Source organism: Podarcis liolepis (assembly GCF_965112155.1).
Source record: "Podarcis liolepis genome assembly, chromosome: 2".
NCBI classification, from domain to species: domain Eukaryota; kingdom Metazoa; phylum Chordata; class Lepidosauria; order Squamata; family Lacertidae; genus Podarcis; species Podarcis liolepis.
In genome coordinates this window covers 79,061,713-79,086,283 of record NC_139555.1, presented here as the reverse complement: position 1 = coordinate 79,086,283, position 24,571 = coordinate 79,061,713, and the positions used below count along the sequence as shown (strand labels likewise).

Genomic DNA, 24,571 nt, shown 5'->3' with positions numbered 1-24,571 from the left:
AATGGATATATTATAAGGTATCAATTGGCAGAGAGCATCAATACAGCTGTCTTCTGCTTTCATATATCTTTGCCTAACAGTTGCACCTGCTTTTCCCAGATACTTTATTTTGCACTGTGTCAGCCAAGAAACCAGTCACAGAAGTAATAGGGGGCAAAAGTATATATGGAATACAGACTTCACAAAAATATGCCCGGGCTGCCTCTGAACTTCAGAGAACTATAACACTTCCATGATTCAAAAAACAAATTCTACAGACAAGTCCTTAACACTTACACTGAGTTCTTTTGTCGTAAATGCTTTGTTTAAGATTTGCTGCCCAAAATCTTGTGTGCCTGATTTCAATGATGTCAGTTTGTGTTCTTCCTGATATAAGTTTGGTTTCAGGATGCCATCATTAAGCCATAGATATTTAATAATCATCACTTTTAAAATGGCATTTTTAGGTCATCCTGGTGCAGGAGAATAGTTAGTGCTCTCTTTCCACTGGTTAATGGCACTACAGCTAGAAACTTCATGAGTCTGTATAAGTCTAACAATATCCCTTGCTACTTAGTATTCTGTGCTAGGAGCACCCTGGATGAAAATACTTTGTTTCAGAGCCTACACATTGCAAAACAGTTGAATGGAATCTTAATTTTTAAAAAGTTACATTATTTAACAAATAGGGAAATAGTAGCTATATGCATAGGGCTTTTAGCTAATCCCCCTGCTTCAAGTTTGCTGGATGGAAATAATGGTCAAGAGAAATTGCTGTTTAAAGTGCAGCACGGAACATTTTCTTCTTTTCAAATTCCTTTTGCTCTGGTGTGCTGCTCACTATAAGAAAGAAGTTGTAGGGAGCTAAGAATAAGATTTGCTGATGTGAAATGCCTTCGTGTTTGCAGCTTCTATTATCCTTTATGACGTATCACATGACTCTTGAGATACAATTGCAGCCGGAGAATGTGTTCCTTATGTGTGCTGGTAGAAATGTTTTTGACTCTACTGCACACTGAAGTACACTGGATATCAAATTACAGATTATGGCCCACTGGTGTTCATACAAATTTCTTATAGGAACAGAATATCCAAGACTGCTGCTAACCTGCCAGCCCACTTGTTTTTTCTCTAACTCTTAAGTAACATTAAATGTCTCTGTCTGTCTGTCTGTCTGTCTGTCTGTTTGTTTGTTTTAAAAGCAAATATATTTGCTATGGAGCAGTCATCTGCTCACAGTTTTGAAGTTGTGTCTTTGTTAGCAGATAGGAAACAGAAAATTCATGTCATACATTTAGAAAGATAAGAACAATAAATTGTTTGGCTCTTATGTACCATGATAGTTATACAACATCTGCGGTATTTATTGTTGCAGTAGCAATTGGGACTGGTTCCCATTCATTTTAGTAAAAGTACCCCACAAGTGAAATTCTTCTCTCTCAAATCTTATCACCCCACATCTTACATCTCTCTGTTGTGAGAACTGTAAAAAATTAGTGAGACCGGACTGACCCTTGCAGAAATCATGCTGGTTCTGCTTCAGCAAGACTTGTTTTGCTTTTTTCTTTGTAATTCTATCTTTAATAATGATTTCCACTGTTTTCCCACAGCAGATGTTAAGTCAATTAGCCTGTAATTTCCAGGATCTCCCTTGGATCTCTTTATAAAGATGGTGTCACATAAGGACAAGTTACATATTTTTGTTAGGAGATCAGCGGTTTCATACTTGACTAGTACATGCATCTATTTGCTACTTTTGTAAAAGCCTGAAAAAAAAAATTCTTCATTTTGTAGGTATTTGAGAAACTAGTTATTCTGGGAGTCGAAGTAGGACAGATCCTAATGTCGCCAAACTCTTTTTTTAAAGTTCAGACAAACAGGTTAGTGATTATGTTTTTCACATTTTGGTCTTATAAATGATTTGATATAATAATAGTTTTACTGTGGAACCAAAAGCAAAATCATAGGGGGTGGAAAACCAGGAGGAAGCGGGGGGAAGTGTTTTGTGGCACTCTAAAGAATGTGTTTACTGTGGCATAAGTTTTCATGGACTAGATCTCCCTTCATAAAGGCATCTGACAAAGTGAGCTCTAGACCATGAAAGCCTATTTGTTAGTCTTTAAATTGCCATTTTGTGGTGGTGGTAGTGTTGCAACCAACTAGCATGGGGGACCCTCTGAAATTTCATAGAATCATAGAGCTGGAAGGGACCCTGGGGGTCTAGTCCAACCCACCCCCACCCCCACAATGCAGGAAACTCAGCTAAAGCATCATGACAGATGGCCATCCAACCTCTGCTTGAAAACATTCAAGGAAGGAGAATACTCCACTTCCTGAGGGAATCTCTTCCAACTACAGCGGTACCTCGGGTTACAAACTTAATTCATTCCGGAGGTCCATTCTTAACCTGAAACTGTTCTTAATCTGACGTACCACTTTAGCTAATGGGGTCTCCTGCTGCCGCCACGCGGTTTCTGTTCTCATCCTGAAGCAAAGTTCTTAACCTGAGGTACTATTTCTGGGTTAACAGAGTCTGTAACCTGAAGCGTCTGTAACCCGAGGTACCACTGTAAGCATGTTTTTAAATGTTTCATTTTAGCTTTTTTCTAAAATTTGCTTTGTGTTTTTATATGTCACATGGAGCAAAGATCTTTCATAGAAAGGTGACTAACAAATGTTAATAGCTAAAATAAATGAAAATGTGTTTTTGACAGATGGCAATCTGTTGATAGTTCTCATTCTAGTTTCTGAAACAATGAATAAACTGATTTGTTTACTATGGGTAGTTAGTATTCAAGTACTCATCCTTACAAGTATTTTCAATTCAGCTATGTTTAGGAAAATGTAATTATTTTCAAATATAAAAGGAAAAGTTGATATCCACTTTGTAGTGCAATCCTGTACTCAGAAAAAAAGACCAATTGAGCTGAATGGGGCTTTCTCCTAGATAAGTGTGTATAGGACTGTAACAAGAAACACTTGAAATGATGAATTACAAATAATTATGGTATGATTTCAAATTACACTTCCTTAGAGATTCACACATATAGACAACGTAGGATAAATGGTCTCCCAAAGAAGTTTTAGTGTCCAGAAATCAGTTATTTGATTGCATTGTGCATGTATGCCTAAGAAATAGCTATTGAATTAAGCCATGCATGTTCAATCTAACTCAGTTGAAATTATTCCTTAAGGGTGCGCACATTAACGAATGCATATGCAGTAGTAGCAAAAACAAAGTCCTCCAGATATTGGGGAGGAATATCTCTAAGAACTTTTGGAGTGCTTTAATTTCAGTTTGTACGAAAAAAGAAAATCAGTGAAAGAAAACCATTTCTTTCAGGACAGTAGCATTAATATAGATGAGTCAGTTTGGCATATTAGAACATGAAGGGGAAACTGCCATCGTTTTAAAGAAATGGCAAATGGCAGTTAGGCAATCTGTCCGGAGAAGCAGTTACAAGGGGGGGGGGGGGACAATGTAGTATGTTTTATGGAGACCACACAGAGAGAGCGAGAGAGACATACTGTCTCTGTTTCAAAGGGCGTAAAAGGCCCGTCATCTCCATAGATTTGTGCTGCCTTTGAAAATGGACACTGAGTGAGTCTGGCTTTGTAAACGAAACAAATCCTCCAACATGGCCTTATTGTGTCATCTTTGGCTGAATCATCTGTGCTGCTTTGACAAGATGAAGTTCAAGTTGATAGGGAAGATCTTCTAGATGCTGTGCATTTCTTTGGCTATATTAAAAAACACACACAGTGATTTCTATTGAAATAGAAGTGCTTCTTAAAGCAAATGTCTACTGAGCAAAAAGCTCTCTTTTGTGTGATTAAATCCCAACAGCTTCACACTTTCTGTTCGGGGACCAGATTATGCTATCTGGCAGATATTTTAAGATACATACTGGTATTTTACTGCATTTGTTTATATAAAACACCCATATTTCCAGCTGAATAAAACAGCTAGGACTGCCATGTGCTGCATAGAATATGTGTAAGTCATATTACTAGCCTTTGCACTATTTATTATTATTAATACAGCAATGCCATGGAGAGACGTTTTTAAAATCAATGTTGTGTACAAACAATTTCCAGGAAGTTCTGTTTAGTCATGTTCCTGTTGTGTATTTTTAATACCAGCTCTGAACCTGGCAGACTAATCTTACTCTGAAGCCTGTTTATAGGAAATACCTCTGAAGGCAGGCAGCATCCTGGAGTCCTGTCCATTAGTATTCTGAATCAAGTTTACATCAGTGAATGATGACACTGCAGGGCAGCAAACAGCAAGTGGATTGTAATATATGCATAAGCACAGATAAGACGTCTTACAAGGATGCTTGAAATCAAAATCTGAACCCTTGAATCTTAGATAAAAATTCAACAGCAAATTAGTGGTGTGCAATATGGCAACATGGTTTATATAAAATCATGTTGCAAACATTGAGGTTTGCATTTTAAGAGTCTTAAAGTGGTTCTATTTATTTTTCTCTTTGTTTTATCAAGGGACCGGGTTGCTGCTCTAATTTACCATGTCTTGGATGGTCAGGATAGAGTTCCTGTGGTGCAGATTGATGAGAGAGGCCTCCTTAATTCTGGATCCTTGATAGGACTGTCAACAGTACAAGTAATTTCACAAGAGCCATTTGGAATCAACCAGACCCTTACGGTCACTATCAAGGTAGTGTTTTGTATTCTTTTTCCCCCTGTTCTCTTCAAGGAGATTAGAATGGCGACTGCTATTTGCCTCTGATTTAAAATTGTAATTTCCCATTATTCCAGCTGGAGACAGTAATTGTAACTTCAGCTTGGAAAGTGCAAAAGAGTAGCCATCAATTCTGTTTTAACAGAATGGCTAAGCACTTGTGCTGCTCTGCAATAAAACTTTGACATTTCTTATTGGGAAAAGATTAAATGTAACAATGGTGACCAAAATTAAGAAAATATGTGTACACATGACTAACATATGAACCTGTTTTGCTGGACATAGATATACTAAAAAATAGTTTATATATTGAAAAATAGATTGTAAAAATAAATGTGAAGTGTAAGCAACATTTTGTATAAGCTGTAATAAGTAACTGTTCCCATGCCTGTAAAAGCATTTGTTCTTGGAAGTTGCATATTCCTTGTGGTTGTGGGGAGAGCATGTGTGGGGTACTCCCAGGTCCTGAATGGGGGTAACTAAGCCTCTAAAATAAGATGAAGCTGAAATATTCCCACTAGAATTTAATTAATTAAAGGCTCATTGTGCCTCCATACACATCATTGCACTGGTCATAACTTATTCTGTTGGCATTCCATGGGCGAGGGTTAAGTCTGCTACGTCCCTGCACACTGGCTCATTAAATGAGCTAGTTGCACCAATGGGTGAATGTGGCAGAAATCACTTTTTTTAAAGAAATACAGACTTTTGAGACAAAAAGGCCTGCCAGGAAGTGGTTCACAGCTAAAAGAGCATAATATAACTACTTAAAACATAAAAAGTGATATATATATTTAAAAATCAGCAACAGATATAAATTGTTGTTATCATTTATTTATTTTAAGAACTTAATTCGTTCTGGAGATCTGTTCTTAACCTGAAACTGTTCTTAACCTGAAGCACCACTTTAGCTAATGGGCCCTCCTGCGCCACGATTTCTGTTCTCATCCTGAAGCAAAGTTCTTAACCCGACGTAATATTTCTGGGTTAGCGGAGTCTGTAACCTGAAGCGTATGTAACCCGAGGTACCACTGTAGTAGTATCAGACTTGTCAAGAGAGTTAAATGTAAAAGCAACTTGAATGCATGGTTGAAAAGGAACGGCTGGATTTGGCATGAAGCTAGCAGCATTTTAGAGGCAGCAAGACATGGCTTAAAATATTGGTGTATACAGCTCTCTCTGCTATTATTGGATATTACAAACCAAACAACTATGATATATATCCTTTGCCCCAGATAGCTAGTAAAACACCATTTTAGAGTACGTGTACATTTTGTAGTAAAATATAAAACTATTAGAGCCTCTTCAGGAAGAAAAAGGAGAAAGGCCTTTCTTTGCTACAAGGTAAACTAAGAGGAAGGGTTTCTCATAGGTGTGTGGGGGTGTTTCTTTGTTTCCTTCATTTATTTTCCAGAGCAGTATCAAAGAAAATCTTCTTTTTCCCCTTTCTCTCTTCTTGAAAGCTAACCTAAATAAGTCAGGCAGGTTTGCCTTCATTAATTAATAACAAAAATGCAGTCTCATAATAAATCCTTTGTAAATCCATTGACTTGACAGGTCCTTGCAAGTTAATACTGCTGCGTATCTATTTAGGCTGCAGTATTTGCACACTTCTGGGAGTGTGCCCTGTTAATCACACAGTGATGCTTGCTTCTGAATAAGCACACATAGGATTGTGCTTCTGAAGACCACATGGGGTGTATTATGGCCTACCAGGTTCCTTACTTTCCACCTGTTTCTGCAATCTCAAGCAAGCAGCAAAAGCAGCGAATTAATGAGCCCATAGTGAGCCTTGTTCAGCTTGGTGACCACAAGTTGTACAGGCCTGTGAAAGAAGTTTGGCTGATACCATATTCACTATAGAATTTATTTACAAAAGGACCTCTTAATGATAGCAAGGTATATGAGTCCATGTACATTTAGTGGAACCTATCCTAATACATTTTTATTTTAAATCATTTTTATTTTACAGCATATATATATGTCTAATGAGGCATATAAGCATTTTTCTTCTTACCCATGAGGTTTTGTGGATTGCTTAATTAGTTTGTACATCTGCAAACTAATTTCATCTGATTTATTTTTTAAAAAATAAATCATCACATTCTCATGTTCTGTTGGAGCTTGGGGCTCAAGGGGAAAGTAATAGTGATTACCAGAACCTATTAGAATTAAGCCAGGCAGCTCCCAGGAGGCCTTGCTGGATGAGCGAAGGAAGATAATGTTTCAACAAAACACCAGAGTCATCTGTTAGGGCCTTCTCTGTAAATGGCTCTGCCCCTTTGGGACACCTTAGACAATCTTTAAGGTGCATGCTGTTGATTCTGTGGTCACACACTCCTGAGTAACTGGGGAGCAGGACTGGCCTGGGGAAGTCATTCCTAGGAGTCTGGGGATTATGGACAAGCTACATCAGATGATATAGAATGGTGTTGAAGCCCCCTCATGGAGTGGGGTAACCTGGGAATCATCCAAATCAGGGTAAAACTGGGACCTGGGTGCACAGAAAATGAAACACGTTACCTTTAGGATCTTTACATAATGATCTGGATCTGAAATTGCTCCTCCGTTCACATATGTAGCCTCCTATATACACACACTAAATTTAGAAAGATAAAACAGCTTCGGAACTCCGGTGGCATAATAATAATCCACCTTCCATGCAGTGAGTAGGCGATACTCACTATTCCACAACCCTGGAGTTTTATTAGGAGTGCAATAAGGGTTAAAGATAAAAATATTAAAGGATGATGACTTAACAGCAATTTGGCCAGTGGGAAAAACAATCTCATACTCTGTTTTCCCCTATTTCCCTAGGTGGCTCCTATTTCCTACATGAGAATATCCATGAACCCAATTTTCCGTACACAAAACCATGAAGCACTATTGGCATTACCATTGGGCATGACGTTGACCTTGACCATCTACTTCCATGACAGCTTTGGAGATACTTTCCATTCACAAAATTCTGTGCTTAGCTTTGCAGTCAACAGGTACTTGTCTATACAATTAGCTTAATTTTACAGGAGATATAAATAGCTGAGTATGTGAGATGTTTCAAGGTACTGATACCTCAGCAACTGACGACCCCCTTGGGTTAGCTGTTTAAACATGTTCAGTGAACAGATAAAAGAACTGAAAAGTGTGATTTAAAGCTGGTATACTGGTGCTTTGATATGATATGATCTGAACAAACCACCCGCCTGGAAAGTGATCAATGCACATCTTCCATGGAATTACTCCAAGGCTTTGTGTGTATAGGAAAAAAGAAAGGAGACTGCTTAAAAGTTATTTAAATAAAAAAATTTAAATCTGCTCAGGCCAAATCGTGTCTTTTCCCAGTTGGATTAAATAGTAATCCTAAACACATTTACTTGCCATAAATCCCACTTGTTCACAGAATTTTCAAGCCATTTTACTGAGCATCAATTACTAGTAATTTATAAAGTTTGCTGATCCTTTCTTGGCATATTACAGCAATTGCAGCCCAGTGTCTTTGCATGGGGTCTTCTTTTCCAGCTCCCCAACAGCTAGTGGGAGATATCACATCCTCTCCCACTGGCTGTGGGGTTTGGCCAAATTCACTGGCTTGCCTTATTCAATCACAGGTGGGCCTGAAGTCAGGTCCCAGGTGGGTGCACCTGACCAAGGACTCCTATGGGAGTCTTCACTCAGGTCAGCCCCTTACACATAAATTAAGACTGCCTATGGACCCAACAGCTCAGTCAGAACAGGATCTCCCACCCTTTCTACCCTCCTGCAGCATTAGAACTCCACCCAAATGTGCACGAGTGTGTTGGGGGTATGACCTTGCTATGGAAGTACTGGTTGCTGTATTCATGACCAGGCAGTAATTTCTCCTCCAGCTGAATTGGGCTGCCTAGGTTTTTTTTGCTTACCTCATAGCAATCATCACAACTTGTGGTGGATAAGTCATTAGGTTGAATCCCTAGTCAAGGGCAGAGGGGGTGGGTAGGAAGCCTACTCCTCCATAGAATCAGGGTATACCACTAAAGGGGTCCTAGGGTAGGTTCTTCTGCCTGAACACCCAGACGGCCATAGCACTCTCCAAAATGGTGATGCCGATGGGTTGCACCTCTTTGATGTATGTCATAGGGCAATCCTAACCCAGGATTAGCTCCCGATAATAATCAACTAGCAGGTGGGCTAGATATTTCGGGACACACCCAATGCCTATGTCAAAGCCTACTTACATCAGTAATCAAGATGTGGCCTGTTTTGATCTCAAAACATAAAACTGTGGTTATAACTTCTGTCCACACACCCGGTGGCAGACTCACTGTGCCTGGGCATGCAAATGACTCTTATCAGTTGAAAATGATTATTTATAAGTGGCTGGTATCTGGTACTATGTACATTTGCTTGGAAATACTGCAGAAGGAACTGTGTGTTGAAGTTCAATACCTTCCTAATGTTTAGCTTTTGGGAAATATAGATGTTAACACAACTTTCTGTAGCATGTGAGGGATGTGGCTATTTTGATCTGCTGTCTTTTGACTTCTCTTGATTCTGGGATATAATAAAATGCTCTTATTTCCTTGGATACCACTTTTTAAATTATTCACTACTTTTTGTCTATAGAGATGATTTTGTACAGGTAGGGAAAGGAGCCTCCAACAACACGTTAATAGTCCGAACAATGAATGTCGGACTAAGTTTGCTTAAAGTATGGGATGCAGAGAACAGCATTATTGCCGATTATGTGCCTCTTCCTGTGCAACATGCCATATACCCTGAGCTCAGAGATATTGTCAAAGGTGACGTCCTTTGCTTAACTTCCTCACTGGTAAACCAAGAAGGTAAGGAATCAGAATAATAATTGACACTAACTGAGAATTGTGACAATAAAATAGGGTGTATGGCAACATTAAATTGCCATGGAAACTTCATACAGTTGTAGATGCAGCACATTTTCAAAACAACCAAATACATTATTCATTATGTCGTTCTACTATCAAATGTCAGGCCCTATCCCTGCTAAAGAGATGAACCAATTTAATCAGCTCCTCTGTCTTTAACTATATCAAATCAATACGTCATTTTGCTCTGAATGGTTGTCATTTCTATTGATCTTTAAAGGAGTAATATAATTGAATTTTGCTATACGTATATGGAAAAACTAGAGGGACCACTTTTTATGTGAAGTAGGTCATGAGGCAGACAATCAAATTTGAAGGAATGCAGGTCAGAGAGCCGAAGTGATGGCAGTCTTATTTATATAATTTTTGAAGAAGAATATTCATAGAGTGATATACAGATTTCAGAGGATGGGTTAAAACTAATATGGTGCTGGTGTTGGCATGAGCCTGCCAGGATGCTGATTAGGAGGACAGGCCACACGATGCATGGATGAGAATGTGGCCTTCTGAAATACGCTAAATAATTCCACTGTACCAGAAAAAGGGTACTTCAAAGAAAGCTAATACGCCATCCATGGGCAGTTTTTATGTAACCTAGGCTGGGATAAAGTGGGCAGACTGGTTAAGAAGCCCGGTTAAGTTTTCTATCATTGCCTTTCTCCTCTTGCTCTACGTGTGTGTGTGTGTGTGTGTGTGTGTGGTTGGTGCAGTGGGAAGACTAGCTAGTTTACTCTAAACTTATTACCTTGTTGCCTTTAGTCTTTGTTGCAAATGCTGCTGGTTCTTCAGTTTTGTTTTGTTTTAAATCCTGTTTACTGTTTATCTTCTGCTAGTTGTATGTTACAACTTCTTTGTGAACAATTATAGTAGTCCCTTTGGGAGGGGGAATCCAATTACCCTAAATGAAATCAGATGAATATCGCTTGGGCCAGTCATATCCCCACTTTTCAAAGTTGGTCTGGTTTGGAAGGCCCCTTTTTCTATCAGTGATGCTTTTGGCTTATAAATAGTGTTATGCTCTTAGAGGCAGCTATCACCTGGGAGTCATTTAAACTGCTCAACATGTAGGCTAGAGCTATGAGACAAGCCATTTGGGGCAGTTTTCTTCATTGGATCACAAACTGTGTTTTTGTCAGACGTTTGCACTTCCTTGGAGGAAAAATGAACACCCTCAGTACATGACTAGTGTTACATCAGTTCCAGCGCTCGCATGCCAGTGTTTTCCAGTTATCAGTGCTTATACTATGGTGTGTTTTTTTAGATTTGCCTTGAGAGTGTCTTTAAACCTCTTTTGTTGTCCACTGGTATTTTGCTTTCCATTCTTAAGTTGGGAATAGAGTAGTTGCTTTGGAAGACAATAAGAAGCACGAACGCAGGGCAAAAAGGAGAAACGAGCTAAGAGGAAGGCACGTTTGGCAAACCCTCACCGTGATCAACTCCCACACGGAAACCTATGTCCCCACTGTGGAAGGACGTGTGGATCCAGAATTGGCCTCCACAGTCACTTATGGACTCACTGTTAAGACTGTGTGCATTGAAGACAATCTTACTCGGCTACGAGAGATTGCCAAAGAAGAAGAAGTGTTACACCATGTCGGTGCAATGGAGCAATTTTGATCAGGACTCATGTCGCACCCATAATGAGTAGAGCAGCATTAAGCTTAACTCTGAAGGACTTCTTCACCATTCTCTTTATGGCCAGATAATCCCCCTGTCTGCTTCCTGGCTGAGTGGCAGCAGTGACTAGTGCTGTGGCTTTTGCTAAGGCAGTTGCTGTGACTGAACCGGATGCTGGGCTTTAAGCAGGATGTAAGACAAAAGCAGAAATCCAAGCAGGGTAGATGTAGCTCTTTTGCAGGCTGCTGCAAAAGATGAACAAATGCACCAGGCCAGACCTTCCCGTGTTTTCCCTTGAAAATCATTGTTCCTCACTAGATGGGTGTCTGCCCCTGTTTGTAAAAAAAAGTGATCTCACACTCTGTATGCATGCACACATTTTTATTCAGTTTTTATCAGCCATGGCACATTTAACATTTAATTTTCAGAATCAGCATCAAGCTCCATGTTACATGCAATAGGTGTTCTTCTTGAGTAAGACTAGTGAAATAACTTGATGTAGCAATAGTTAATCTGATTATATATTTTTCACAGGTTTGGCAGGAACATGGAGTTCTTCTTCAAATAGTATTCTTCAGATTGATCCAAAGACAGGAGTAGCAGTAGCAAGGAATTCTGGAACTGTTACAATATATTATGAGGTCCATGGATTGCTTAAGACCTACCGGGAGGTGAGACACTTCTGAATTTCATTTGTCATGTTGCTCTGGGTGGAGACTTCCTGTGACTAAAAGGAAGTATATGCAGCACCTGAGTGTCCTTCTCTCATCAGCTGTCCAAATTGCTTGGTAAATTTCTTCAGGTTTAAAAAGCGTCTTTAAGATTTGATCTGCAAACAGTTTAAAGGAAATGCCGTGTTTTCAACAGTTCTATGCACCAAGCTGCATTTTAAATTTTAGGAGAGTTGCTGAGAGGAAAACCTCTAATAAAATGCGTGTGGATATCCCATCTAGTCGCCATCCATGTCAAAAGCAGCCATGTCACCTAATATTACGTTTGCATCCGTCTGTTATTCTTATATGACAAGTTTCATCTGTGCAAAGCTAAAATGCTTCTAAATTCCAAATAGCTTTGACATATTAGTATTCTATACTTGACTAAGTGGTATGGGTGAATTAAACCACTGGTGAGATTAAGCTATACTACAATTTTGCTCTGAGAATGTTCTGTCTTCCAAGTACTGTGGGCAGGATTCTCCCAACGAGCCCTGCCAGTGGAAGCTCTGCACAAGGACTTCTGCTTGTACAATGGGGCTTTCTTCCCACCTCCCTCCACATGCTCCCCAAAATTGGCTTGGAGTGGGGCTCAGAGAATCCCAAGAACAGCACATGGGGGAGGAGAGGTGGAGTTGCTTGCACAGACAGAACATTCGTCATTTAATTCGACTCTGCATAGCCAGATCTTTATGCACAGACGTTTTTTGTGGCTCAGTGGGAATTGCATCCACATAAATAAGTGATAGTATGATCTCTTTATTTTTCCTTCAAGGTGTCGATTAATGTACCTCAAAAGATTGTGGCAACACATGGAAGTGGAATGAAAACAAGTTTGCAGGGCACTTTAACTTCGAAAGTTGTAGTTAAAATTGGGCATGGAAGCAAAAATCTGAAAGGTACCATATTTATTAACTTTATGTTTGAGTGTGAAAACTTGGACCAAACAGGCAAGCTTTTCTATGTAACATTAATTTTATGTATAAATACTACACCATTTATTATCTCTGTGTACAGCTTGTTGAGTTTCATTATGGGAAGGCATCTAAATAATTATTTTAGGGCATATGTAATTTTTCACTTGGCTGAATTAATGATGTTCAATATTAGTGGAGCACATACCTTTCATGGAAAAACAGCAAGGTTTCAGCCTCAACACAGACATGTATTTCATACATGCCCCATAATCCCCCTTAGGGTCCTTTAAATGTAACCCATTTTGAAAGCTTTACTGGGAAGCAGAATATGACGTTAATAAATCAGTAAACTGGGTGCTGCTGCACTTCTGCTAGTTTGGGTGGAAGCCCACCTTGCGTGATCCTTCCCTCTTGTTAAAGAACAGGAGAAGAAAATAAGAATCATGATTGTACACCCATGCTTACGTGCAGATATCCTGCCTCAATTATGCCTTTATATGATCAGCAGAGGGGAACACAATCATCTACTCCTTTCACCAAGAGTGGCAATTTTTGAATGAGTGCATTTGACCAACCATCTGCCAAACTTGTGATCGTTCAATACTTTGATCTTTATTCCTTTTGAAGAACTTAATTTAGAGTTTGGGAGGGTGCTCTGAGAACATATACCTCTAAAAATTACTTAGAAGTATTTCAGATGGGTGCATGTTGAAAGTATAAATAGTAATTTCTGTGCCATTTAACACACGTTTAATGATGAACAAGCAAGCATATTTTAACAATGCAATTCTGAGTACTCAGTACTTTCTGATATATTGAATACATGTCCAAGGGAACTCGTGCTTCATTTCAATCCAATAATAAATGACACAATTTATCTTCTTGACAACCTCTGGAAAACACATTAGTGAGACTTCCATAGTATACCAGGCCTGCTGGTTACAAGGCCTTGATCCAAAGTTTAAATGAAGTGAAATTACCTGTGGCTTAATATGACCTATCACCTGACAACACTTTATACCTCATTCACTCTCAATAATTATTGTTGTAAAGCTGTCGGTGTTAAATGCTTTCATGTCGTAGGTGAGAAAAGGCAGCTGTATAAGTCTTCCTGCTCTAGTAAATGTCTCTTGCTTTATATGCTTAATGGTATAAAGAAGTGTGCATGCACACGAAAGCTCATACCAAGAACTAACTTAGTTGGTCTTTAAGGTGCTACTGGAAGGAATTTTTTATTTTGACTATGGCAGACCAACACGGCTACCTATCTACTACTGGTATAAAGAAGATTACAGTTAAAGATTAAATTTCTTACTACCAGGTTCTGCTATTTCTTTTTAAAATGTTTGTTTTTCTTCTATTTTAATTCTTTTACACAATTTTCCTTAGGAGAATGTTCACCCGCCCAGATTGAAGTAATTGAAGAAATGAGGCCCCAATCTAGTATCAGTTGCCAACTTCATTTCAACAATGATATATTTGATTTTCCAGCCTCTGAAATTTTTGCAGCAGAACCTGGGTTTGATGTAGATTCAGGTAAGACAAAAAGAAGCCCCAAATCACACCAAGCACTATCCAGTCCGTCGTGCATGCTATGGTACTATATTTATCCTGTTAAGATAATACTGAGTAATGAGTTGAGGGAGCAAAAATAATAATCCAGTACATAAGTAATAAAGTAATAATGAGTGACATGGGAATATAGAGATACAAATGTGCCAAACAAGTTTAATGATGATTGGCTAGAACTGCAGTGTTAAGTGAAGACAACACAGCAGGTGATAGCAAGCTGCTTTTCAGTGTTTGCAAACACCCTTGTTTCTCAGTGCTTCAAAACAGTGCAAAACATTGGACCTGGAAAGCTCTTCGCTTATGTCAATTTCAGTTTGCAAGCTCAGAACACTGTCTCTTATGTCAACTCTACATATGACGTTGACTGTGGTGTTTTCATGCTAAGGTTGCCCTATTGACATTAACTGAGCCTCTGAATAAACATGCTTAGGACTGGAGTGCAAAACATTCAACAGTAACACAGTGTAGAAAACTACAGTGGTAGCTCGGGTTACAGACGCTTCAGGTTACAGACGCTTCAGGTTAAAGACTCCGCTAACCTGGAAGTAGTACCCTGGGTTAAGAACTTTGCTTCAGGATGAGAACAGAAAGTGCATGGCGGCACAGCAGCAGTGGGAGGCCCCATTAGCTAAAGTGGTACCTCAGGTCAAGTACAGTTTCAGGTTAAGAACGGACCTCCAGAACAAATTAAGTTCTTAACCCGAGGTACCAGTGTACACTGAGCGGGAACAAGCTATTATTATTCAAATTGTTCTTGGTTCTTTAGGACATTATACTTGTTCCATCACAATGCACAGACTTGCGGACAAGCAGCTAAAACAACTGAGTATGAGCAAAACAGCTGTTGTTGTAACAGCTTCAGTCCAAAGCAGCCATTTCTCAGAGTGGATCAGTGCCGAAGTGCCATTTAATCCGGGATTTTACGCTAATCAGACTGAAATTGCCTTGAATAATCATTACACAAGTTCTGATGTGAAGATATTTGGAGCCACTGAAATTCTTGAAAATCTTGTGGTAAGTCATGACCGGTATTTTCAATTTGTTAATGTCATGTTTCCATGAGCCAATGTGGATACCACGCACAGCAGTCCAATATACAGCAACATTTGATCTCCAATGAAAAATTCAAAGCAAATTGGATTTCAGGCAGTAACAGAAATTAGGGGTGTAAAGACAATATCCATCATATTGTCAATCTTTGTATGAAAAGTTAAAAATAAGTTTAAAACAGGTACTTTAAAATGTATTTTATTCACTGAAAGAGACCACTGAAAGGAAGTCAAAGGAGGCACAAACTTAGATCAGCTTGGGCTTTTATCTGTGCACTACACTATTCTGCACATATATTTCACATAGTTACTGTTTTGATTTCCTGTAATTAGGTGGGTGTTATCTAGGCCACCCAGTGCAAATTCTCCTTTAATTAGTTACATTAGTAAGCTAATAAAATTAGAAGTCAAATTAATTGAAGTTCATCTTTATGTGAATATACCCAAGGGTGTGAAGTAGAATTTAAGCAGTCATTAAAGGAAACAAATACTCATATTGGTATTCAGCTTCATAAGTTGAGTGGGGGGGGGGGAATACCATTTGCATTTTAGCTACCCTATTTTTAATACAGAAAGGTAGAGTTGGCAAGGGACTTGAACAAATGAAGACCAAAAATGATTTATGATACCATAACACACCTTTAGGAATATCAGGAGAGAGAGAATAATGTTCTACATAGTACTCTGCTGCAGATGTTAAACTATAATCCATAGAGGCACCATTAGAAAGAGACACAAGAAATGCTTAGCTGACGTGACTTGGAGAAAAGACTGTCCAGCTTGGTATGGCAGGTTGTCTTGAGCAGAGGGTGTCTATCAAGCAGCTAGAGAGCATCTGTGAGAGCTGACTCTTCCAGGGGGAGGGTTCTCTTTAACAGAGAAGTGCCATCAGAAGAGGGAAAGAAAATAACATTTTTTAAAAAAATCGAATAGATCTGTCTTGGTTGTGCGTCTGACACTCAAGTGGCTCAAAGACAAATCAAGAGAGGGGATACAATCCCGCAGTACAATTTTTCTCTATCTCTGAGTGCTGTCAGTAAATAATACGTGTTTATCTTGTAGGTGAAATCTGGCTCGCCTCTGGTGGTGGCCTTTGAGAAGGAAAGGTCCTATGGCTTGCCTAGTTATGTAACATATACTGTCAGCTTATCAGATCCAAGACTTGCAAGCAAAGGGTCTCTGTCTACTACCCTTACTATATCCAGCACAGGGACTGACCAATCTATCACAATCCCAGTGACAATGTTTTATGTATCTGACAGACCCTTATCAGTGAGACGTAAGTTTCTCTTTCTATATCTATACCTTCCATTGTAGTAGTCCCTTTTAAAAAAATATTAAATGTGTTATTGTAAACGTCAGCATTTTTAGTGCTGGATTGGCATAAGTTTTATCTCCAAAGCTATATGTAGGCAAATGTGGTAGTGTACCATTGCTAGAACATAGATTTTATTGCATAAAGAATGTTCCTAATTTGAAAAAGTTCAGAAATTCAGTGTCAGTTTGGTATTCAATGCCTCTGTGTTCACCAACATCCCAGAACCTTTCCTTTCTATGGCAGGTCTTTGTGCTTCCAAAAAGCTCGTACAAAAGGGAGGGGACCCAGAGAGTGGCATCAGATCTATGGCTTTAGTTGAATGAGCAACCTGGGAAAGCACCAATTTGTGCATAATTATGTTTGGGTGCATGCATGGGAATTTTTGCTGTTTACTCACCATTGATCTCTCAGGAAGCACAGCATCATACTCTTAACTGATAATTCCTTAAAGCTATATTTTAAGGATAATGGTATAACATTTTCAGGGGCTCTGGAAAGCAATTAATATTGACATTTAAATATATTTTTGAACTATCACAGGCATGCACATTCCAAATGTTACTTTGAAATAATCAAATAGTGTTATTTAAATAGACAATTGGATTCAAACCAGTTTAGGGTGTTAGGTCTATTTATAACATGGATACCCATATATCTTCTTTTCAATATGATCTTCAGATGAACCAAGCTTATTCCAACACTTCCTTGATTCCTATCAAGCCATGTTTTTCACACTTTTTGCACTACTAGCAGGGATGGCTGTTACAGTAATAGGTAAGTGTCAAGGGGTTCTGAAGCATCCCTCCCCCCTTATTTTTTTCAAAGTTTATGTGATTTCAAATTAATTTCTGCCAATTTGTTCTGCCATGTCTTTCAGTGCACTATGCTATTTTCTCACCAAAGGAACAGCTCACTCACCCAGCTTTTCTCCCAAGGACGAGTCCTGAGCATAGACAACGTAAGCAGATCTTAAACCATTTTAAATTGAAACAAACTTTTCTCGCTTAAACTACTGCATAAACATTGCAGCAAGGGACAGTGTTCCCCTCAGAGTAGACTGCCTGAGCCAAGTGGCATAACTGTACTTTGCAGGATACTGAAACTTGCCAATTTTGACTCTTATCATCCCACACAGGATTTTTATTTAACTGTGGCTCCTCTGAGCCAATGGGAAGACTAATTTTAGTTCCATGCTTATGAAAGGAAACTACAAGAAGAGCTGCAATACTAAACCAAATCCTCTCTTCTTCTTAAAATGGCACAACTTTCAAAGAAAGTCAATCAGCTCGTGATAAACCCCAAAGAGATGTTTTGCCCCTCTTTTTTCTTATATAGCAGGATGGGGAACTTGTGGCTGTAGGTGTTTTTGGATTCCAACTCCCATCAGCATGGCCATTGGTCAGGGATGATGGGAGTTGGAGTCCAACAGTGTCTGGAGGGTCAAAGGTTGCCCCTGCCTGTTGCAGTGGTTCTCATTCACAGAACACAACATTTGGAAATGGGAAAAGAAAGTTTTCATTTTCACTAAATCCGTAGACTTTCTTCAGCTGCTATCTGTATAGTGAAAAGCAGCCCCTGAGGTTGCATGTTGGGAGCAGAGTAGCACTGAGGAAAAGTGTTGTTGATCCCTTTCCCCACCCACTGTTTGTAGGCCCCCAGCTGCTTTTCTACCTGTTGTCATCTTAAGGCTAGTTCTCAATGACCTGATAAAATGTGGCTGAGCTTTCCTACTTCAGATTGTCTACACATGTTCTTCCATAGAAAACAACTTCTCTCACCATGGAAACCTGGACAAGGACTCTAATCTAGCCTTTACCTGACGTGCTAATGTTCTGTATGGAGGAGTGTTGCTGGGGTTTTTGTGGAGGAGTTTTCAGTCATGCGAGACCCCATCTGCAATCTGAAGTGTTATTTGTGAGAAATAGGTCTTAGCTGGTAGAACACTTATTCAGAATAGTTGGTTGACGTGGCATTTTGCCTGATTTGTTCTCAAAATTGTTATTTAGTGATCAGTCTTACAAAGTTACATCCTGCCAATAGTTCAAGGAAGATATCCCTCAAGCCATCTCACATTATATTAAGGGAATTATTTTCAAAAGTAGTAATACAGTGGAATCTTGGTTCTTAAATGGCTTCGTTGACAAACAAACTGGCTCTCGAATGCCAAAAACCCGAAAGTAAGTGTTCCGGTTTTCGAATGTTTTTGAAAAGCCGAACATCCGAAGTGGTTATCGGCTATTGTTTCCGGGGCGCTTGCACCAATCGGAAGCCGCTCCTTGGTTTTCAAACGTTTCGGTGGTTGAACCGACTTCTGGAATGGATTGTGTTTGAGTACTGTATTTGAAACAAAATCTACACAGTAGTAAGACAATAACAGCAAATGCTGATAATCTTGCACCCCTCCTTTAGAGATGATTTTAAATGAATAATGGATACTTTTTAAAAAAGTAATACTCATTTTTTGTTTTGTGGTATTAAAACCATACTGGCTACATATGACACTGACCTCTGCCACTAACTTTCAAAATGCCCCCCACCTCAACCTTCTCCCAGTGTCCTATTTACTGAATTGAAAATTGCTTGATACAAGTTTCATATATAAAGGGGAGGATTCAACTAAGTTGTTGTGTGCACCTAATGAAGTTCATGTGTGCAATGGGATATCTCCCACTTCTTCTTCCCCCGCAATATCACCCAAAAAAAATCTGCTCCGGGGGATTCTGGGAACTCTGAGAACAAGTTTAGGGGGCACGTGGTAGGTGGAGAAAAGGGGGGGAGTCTAATTTTGTAAGCAGACCTCGTTCTGTGCAAGCATACTACATCAGCAGGTGTTTGTTCATGAAAGATTCATAGTCATAAGACCTGCAAAGAGAGATTATAGGGTTGGGTACCAGCTCATTTGGACGTGGGTGGCGCTGTGAGTTAAACCACAGAGCCTAGGACTTGCCAATCAGAAGGTCGGCAGTTCGAATCCTTCAAGCTCGGTCCCTGCTCCTGCCAACCTAGCAGTTCAAAAGCACATCAAAGGGCAAGTAGATAAATAGGTAACGCTCCAGCGGGAAGTTAAACGGTGTTTCCGTGTGCTGCTCTGGTTTGCCAGAAGTGGCTTAGTCATGCTGGCCACATGACCCAGAAGCTGTACGCTGGCTCCCTCAGCCCAGAGTCGGCCACGACTGGACCTAATGGTCAGGGGTCCCTTTACCTTTACCAGCTCATCCGGCTGCTGAAGCTCTCTTCTGCTTGCTATTGAATAACAGAGCTATTCAAATAGCATGTCTGGGATGGGGAGGAGTACGGGATCTCCCACTGAGTTCTTTAGAGCCTTCCCCTCCAGTTGTGCTGGTGAGCCCCAGCAGAAAGATAACATGTCCATCTCTTTTAATATGCTGGAGGCTGAAATGTCCTCTCCTTATGAAGTCTCCACACTTCTAACCTATCACCTCCATGGCATGGATTGATACTGTTCCTCAAAGGTGTTTGCTAATGGATTGTAGGAGCAGTATTTCTCTTCCGACATATTTACTTTTTCATTTAACTGAGTCTGAACTAGTTCTGTGCTGAGAACTGTCCTCCAGTTTCTCAAGTTTTCTTCATCTGTGAAGGTTTCCACTCATCCACCCCCACCCCCTCATACTCAGGACTCTTGGTAATTTTGTGTGAGAGTGAAGATTTGAGCATTGAGGATTTATTGTCATGAGATGGCCAGGATGTTGGCATGTGTGTTTTACTTTCTGGGAAGCATTTCCCCAGCACTCTGCAACCTGCTGGCCTACCTGTGCTTCCTCATTGTCCATGCTATGAGTTACTTTATGATGGGAGCCATTCAACATAGTGCTGTCATAGTGCTGTAGCAACCATTCCATTAGTGCAAGCTTTTTTTGCACTAATTTTTCTTCCCTTTGATAATGCTTGAATGCAATTGCTTTTCTCAGTAAATGATGGAGAATGGTAAAAAAAAAACACAGGAGATATTTTCAGAACAGCATTAGCCTGGATCATGTTTTTGTGACTCCATGAAGATCTTTAACATGAAACAAACAATCTAGCAACATCCTTATCATTTATATGAATAATAATTCTGCCTTTTGTTTATAAATGTAGGATTTCCTGCTCGATCTGCACCTTCCTTCAGTTCCACATCTTCAGGCAGCATTCACGGCTCTCCCACCAGGCTGTGGAGTCCTGGTTATGCTTCACAGTAGTCAGAGCTTTTTTCTCCCTCTCAAAAGACTCGTTTGTATTTTAAAGTACTAGTGCTTTTACTGGTAACTAATTCATTACCTGATGTTAGCTTGTCAAAGCTTAGCTTTTTGCTCAGTTTATTGCGACTCTCTTTCTTTGACGAATGCAACAAAATTTCTGTATACCTTTTTAATTCATCATGCCTATATTATTTAAGGGTAGTAGAATCTACTCTTCCACAATCTGTCATTATTAGCAGTACTATCTGGGTGTTGGGAGAGGAATTTATGGGTAATGCCCAGTATCTGTGTTGATCTAGCTTGCCTTTTCATTCTTTGTATACTTCAGTTAATACTAGTTGTACCTCCTAATTGTCCGTATCAATGCAGTGCATATGTTTGTTTACTTCCTGTGGAAATTGTATTTTTATAGTTTCATAATGAGGCTTAATGCAAATAAGGAAGAGCGATACAAGGACATAAGCCAAAAACATGAAAGGGATATATGCTTCTAAAAGACTAAAGTTTTAGTTTGGTTACAGATTTTATTAATTTATTTTGAGACTCAGGAATGAAAGTGCTGCACTATTACATTCTCACACCCTTTAGCCTTATAAATAATTTGATTTTTTCCAGTTTAGAAAGTAGTTATGCTGTAATAACTATTACATAGTTGTGCCTTTTTTGTGCAAGAATTGTAGTAGGGTCTCCTCTCACCTAAAAATAGTCAGCATACACTTCACCAGTTGCTGCAAGTACCATGACCCTCTGCTATTTACCTGTAAATGAAATTTTTATTATAGTTATTATTTGACTATGCAGCGTGTTTTTTTAAAAAACAGGAACAGTTTTATTTTAATGAAAAGTTTATTTTAAGCTGAGTCTTTTTTAAAGAAAATAATGTTGATATAAAGTGGGTGATTGTGTATTTTTTTAGTTATTTGCAAATGTTAAATACCTCAACAGAAACTGGCCACATTTGGGCATCATACTAAATCAGCACTGGTGAACGTCTTTAGTTCCATGGGCCAGATCCTTACCCAAATAGGTCTCGTGGGTCAAATTTGGACAGGTAAGTGACCTACTTGTCAATCTCTTGGTGTTACAAATGACATTTCTATCCTTTGAAGTGCCAAACGTCTGGAAGGCAAGGCACTCCTAAAAGCAAACTTTCCCCCTTTGTTTGCAGTGAAACAGCTTCTGAAATTAAGAGAAAAACTTGCTTTTAGCAGTACCTTGCTGCCTGCTGCATACTTAGAAAATTAGCCAAATTGAGCAGGTAGGGGTGCACAACAGAGTTTCCTACAGGGAGCTCTCTTGCACACCCAGATCCAGCAAGGTTGCCCTTGCTGCGTTCCTGCTTTGTGCAGCGCTTCAGAGGCTCCCGACAATCAGTTTGTTATTAGATGCTTTGGAAGATGCACAAGGAAGCTTTGGCCAAAGGTGCCCTTTTGGCTGAGTCAAGCCCCACCTTTACCTGTATGATTCCGTGTGTAGGGAACACCCAAGCCACCCTGGTGGGCCAAAATTGGCCACACAAAACAAGGAAATGCAAAATTGGCCTGCAAGAGTAAGGTTCCTCACCTGCGTGCTAAAAAAAAAAAAAAGTAGCTCCAAGGATGAGTCATCTGAATCCTAAACTGTGGCTAATGCTGATTAGAATATTCAGATTTATAACCTGTGGTTTTAAGTTGCCTTGTTTCAGTGAGCCAAAGCAACAAAGAATTCCAGTTTGTCGGGTCTGAAGAATATGGCAAGTTGTAGTGAATCTAAACTAGAAATGAAATCTTCCACATTCCTCCTAGGTGCATGGGAGTGGGGCTCATACAAGCCCAAAGCCTACTGTGGTTTATTGTCCAAGGCTCCAATGTGGCCAGTGAGTCTCAGTGAGCATCTCTTGACCTGATACTGTGGCCTGGATTAGGACCCTTATACTTGAAGTGCTGCACGAGTGTCATGGAAATGTGAATAAGGGAGGGGACACAAAAGAGCAGCTCAGTCCTCACAAACTGACTTCCGCAACAGGAAATATTTTTGTTGTGCTGTCTATACGGTTGCGACCTTCCCACGTGAACGTGGGGTGCCCTATCTCTACTGACGTCAGTGCAGTTACTGTTCACTTCAAGCAGAACAAAATTTTCCCCAAGGATTTAACTGGAAACTTCACATGGTTTCTTGTGGACTTTTCTTCCTTCCTTCTTTCATACAATGGCTGCTGGGAAGTTCAGTGTCTACAACAACCAGCAGTTTGGTTCTTTGATGCCATAGCAGTAAGGAACTCAAAGATTGACCTGGAGTAATTGTTTCTAAATTCCAATTCATTAGCTCAAAGCTTCTCAAATGCCTGGCTGTTCAGTATTTACTGGGCCCAGAAGTAGGTCGCTGTGCAAATGCAGTGTTGCCAATCTGCCAGGAAACAAGACTGCCAATAAAATACAAAGGTGAAGTTTTTGCAGAGGTTCAACAAAAATGAATATGATGTTTACCAAGTGAATATTCTCTAGGTCTGGTCTTTGGACTGTGGGTGACATCCAGCTGTGGCAGCCCACTTGTACAACAGATTTCTGCTCAGACAATAGGCTTTCCCTTTCTTTTCCTTCCTCCTACAATCCCCAACTGATCCAAAACTGCCATGAAGATTTGGAGAACCCTGTGGAATAGATCAGTGACATGGGGTGGGGGGCTACAAGAGGCAGGAGAGCGATGGGGTCCCATCACATTATCTGATGTGACATTGGATATCACCCACTGCCTGGTGTTGGAATTGTATCATAAACACCTTCTATTCAACCCTAAGTGTTAATAATTAACATTTAATACGGGGCAGTTTAGAATAATAAATCTTAGTGCCTAATTCTAACACTGTGAATGTATGTGACTGTGAACAATCCTTATTGTGATGCTTTTAAAAAATGTCAATGCAGGGAATATTTCATGGAAAATTTGAAAGTCGTACAAAGATACTGTGACAAAGTTGTATTTGTATATTGAAAACACAAAGTTTTTGTTTGGTTTCCTACAGTTTATTTGCTTGAGAAATAAAGATACGCTTTAACACATAAGCATTGCCTGAAAATGATTAAATATACACATTCAACCTTAGACATTTTTGTAATATAATCATGATGAGATGGATGTATAAATTCGTAACAAGGGAAGGGAAAACTTACAAATGCAATACAAAATAATAAGAATAAGAATAAACAAAAGGCCCTGGAAGAAGAGGAGGGGGGCGTTGACGTTAACTGTCTTTTCACAATGTCCATGTTTTTGTTTTCCCCCCTAGCTGTCAAATGAATAGCCTTTACATCTGAGGATAGCATTTCCTTCTAATTCAAAGACAAATACTGAGTTCATTGGAAGACAACCAGAGGCTCCCTGCTGCCCTAGGAATGTCTTTCAAGTAAAGTAGGCAGTGCTGTTTCCCATACTATTTGGTACCATTGGTCCATGCTTACTCCTGACAGGTCTCTCCAGTGTCTGGTTATGGTGTTTCTGGCTGCTGAAAGTAGGTGGGTTATGAGTTCTTTGTGGTGTAAATGGGCATTGTTGTCTTGGAAGATGTTTAGTAGGGCCAATTCTGGGGTGATGTCTAATACTTGCTTAGTTATTTTACATATTTCTTGTATGGCTGTTGTCC

General features: G+C 39.6%; 1 protein-coding gene and 1 long non-coding RNA gene across 2 annotated transcripts in view; one reads left to right on the top strand and one right to left on the bottom strand.

Moving 5' to 3' along the window:
* The window catches only part of NUP210 (nucleoporin 210), an 84,841-nt gene extending 60,848 nt beyond the window's left edge, over nt 1–23,993 (top strand). The window contains exons 29-40 of the mRNA XM_083489459.1: nt 1,774–1,859; nt 4,486–4,660; nt 7,502–7,677; nt 9,287–9,504; nt 11,716–11,852; nt 12,670–12,793; nt 14,201–14,347; nt 15,150–15,397; nt 16,495–16,711; nt 17,429–17,524; nt 17,628–17,708; nt 20,852–23,993. Coding sequence (XP_083345585.1) covers nt 1,774–1,859; nt 4,486–4,660; nt 7,502–7,677; nt 9,287–9,504; nt 11,716–11,852; nt 12,670–12,793; nt 14,201–14,347; nt 15,150–15,397; nt 16,495–16,711; nt 17,429–17,524; nt 17,628–17,708; nt 20,852–20,952 — 1,806 coding nt within the window. The 3' untranslated portion in view covers nt 20,953–23,993. The remainder of the gene's footprint in view (nt 1–1,773; nt 1,860–4,485; nt 4,661–7,501; nt 7,678–9,286; nt 9,505–11,715; nt 11,853–12,669; nt 12,794–14,200; nt 14,348–15,149; nt 15,398–16,494; nt 16,712–17,428; nt 17,525–17,627; nt 17,709–20,851) is intronic.
* LOC310700222 overlaps nt 22,961–24,571 on the bottom strand; it is a 63,762-nt gene continuing 62,151 nt past the window's right edge. The window contains exon 4 of the long non-coding RNA XR_014522501.1: nt 22,961–24,349. This is a non-coding gene — a long non-coding RNA (uncharacterized lncRNA). The remainder of the gene's footprint in view (nt 24,350–24,571) is intronic.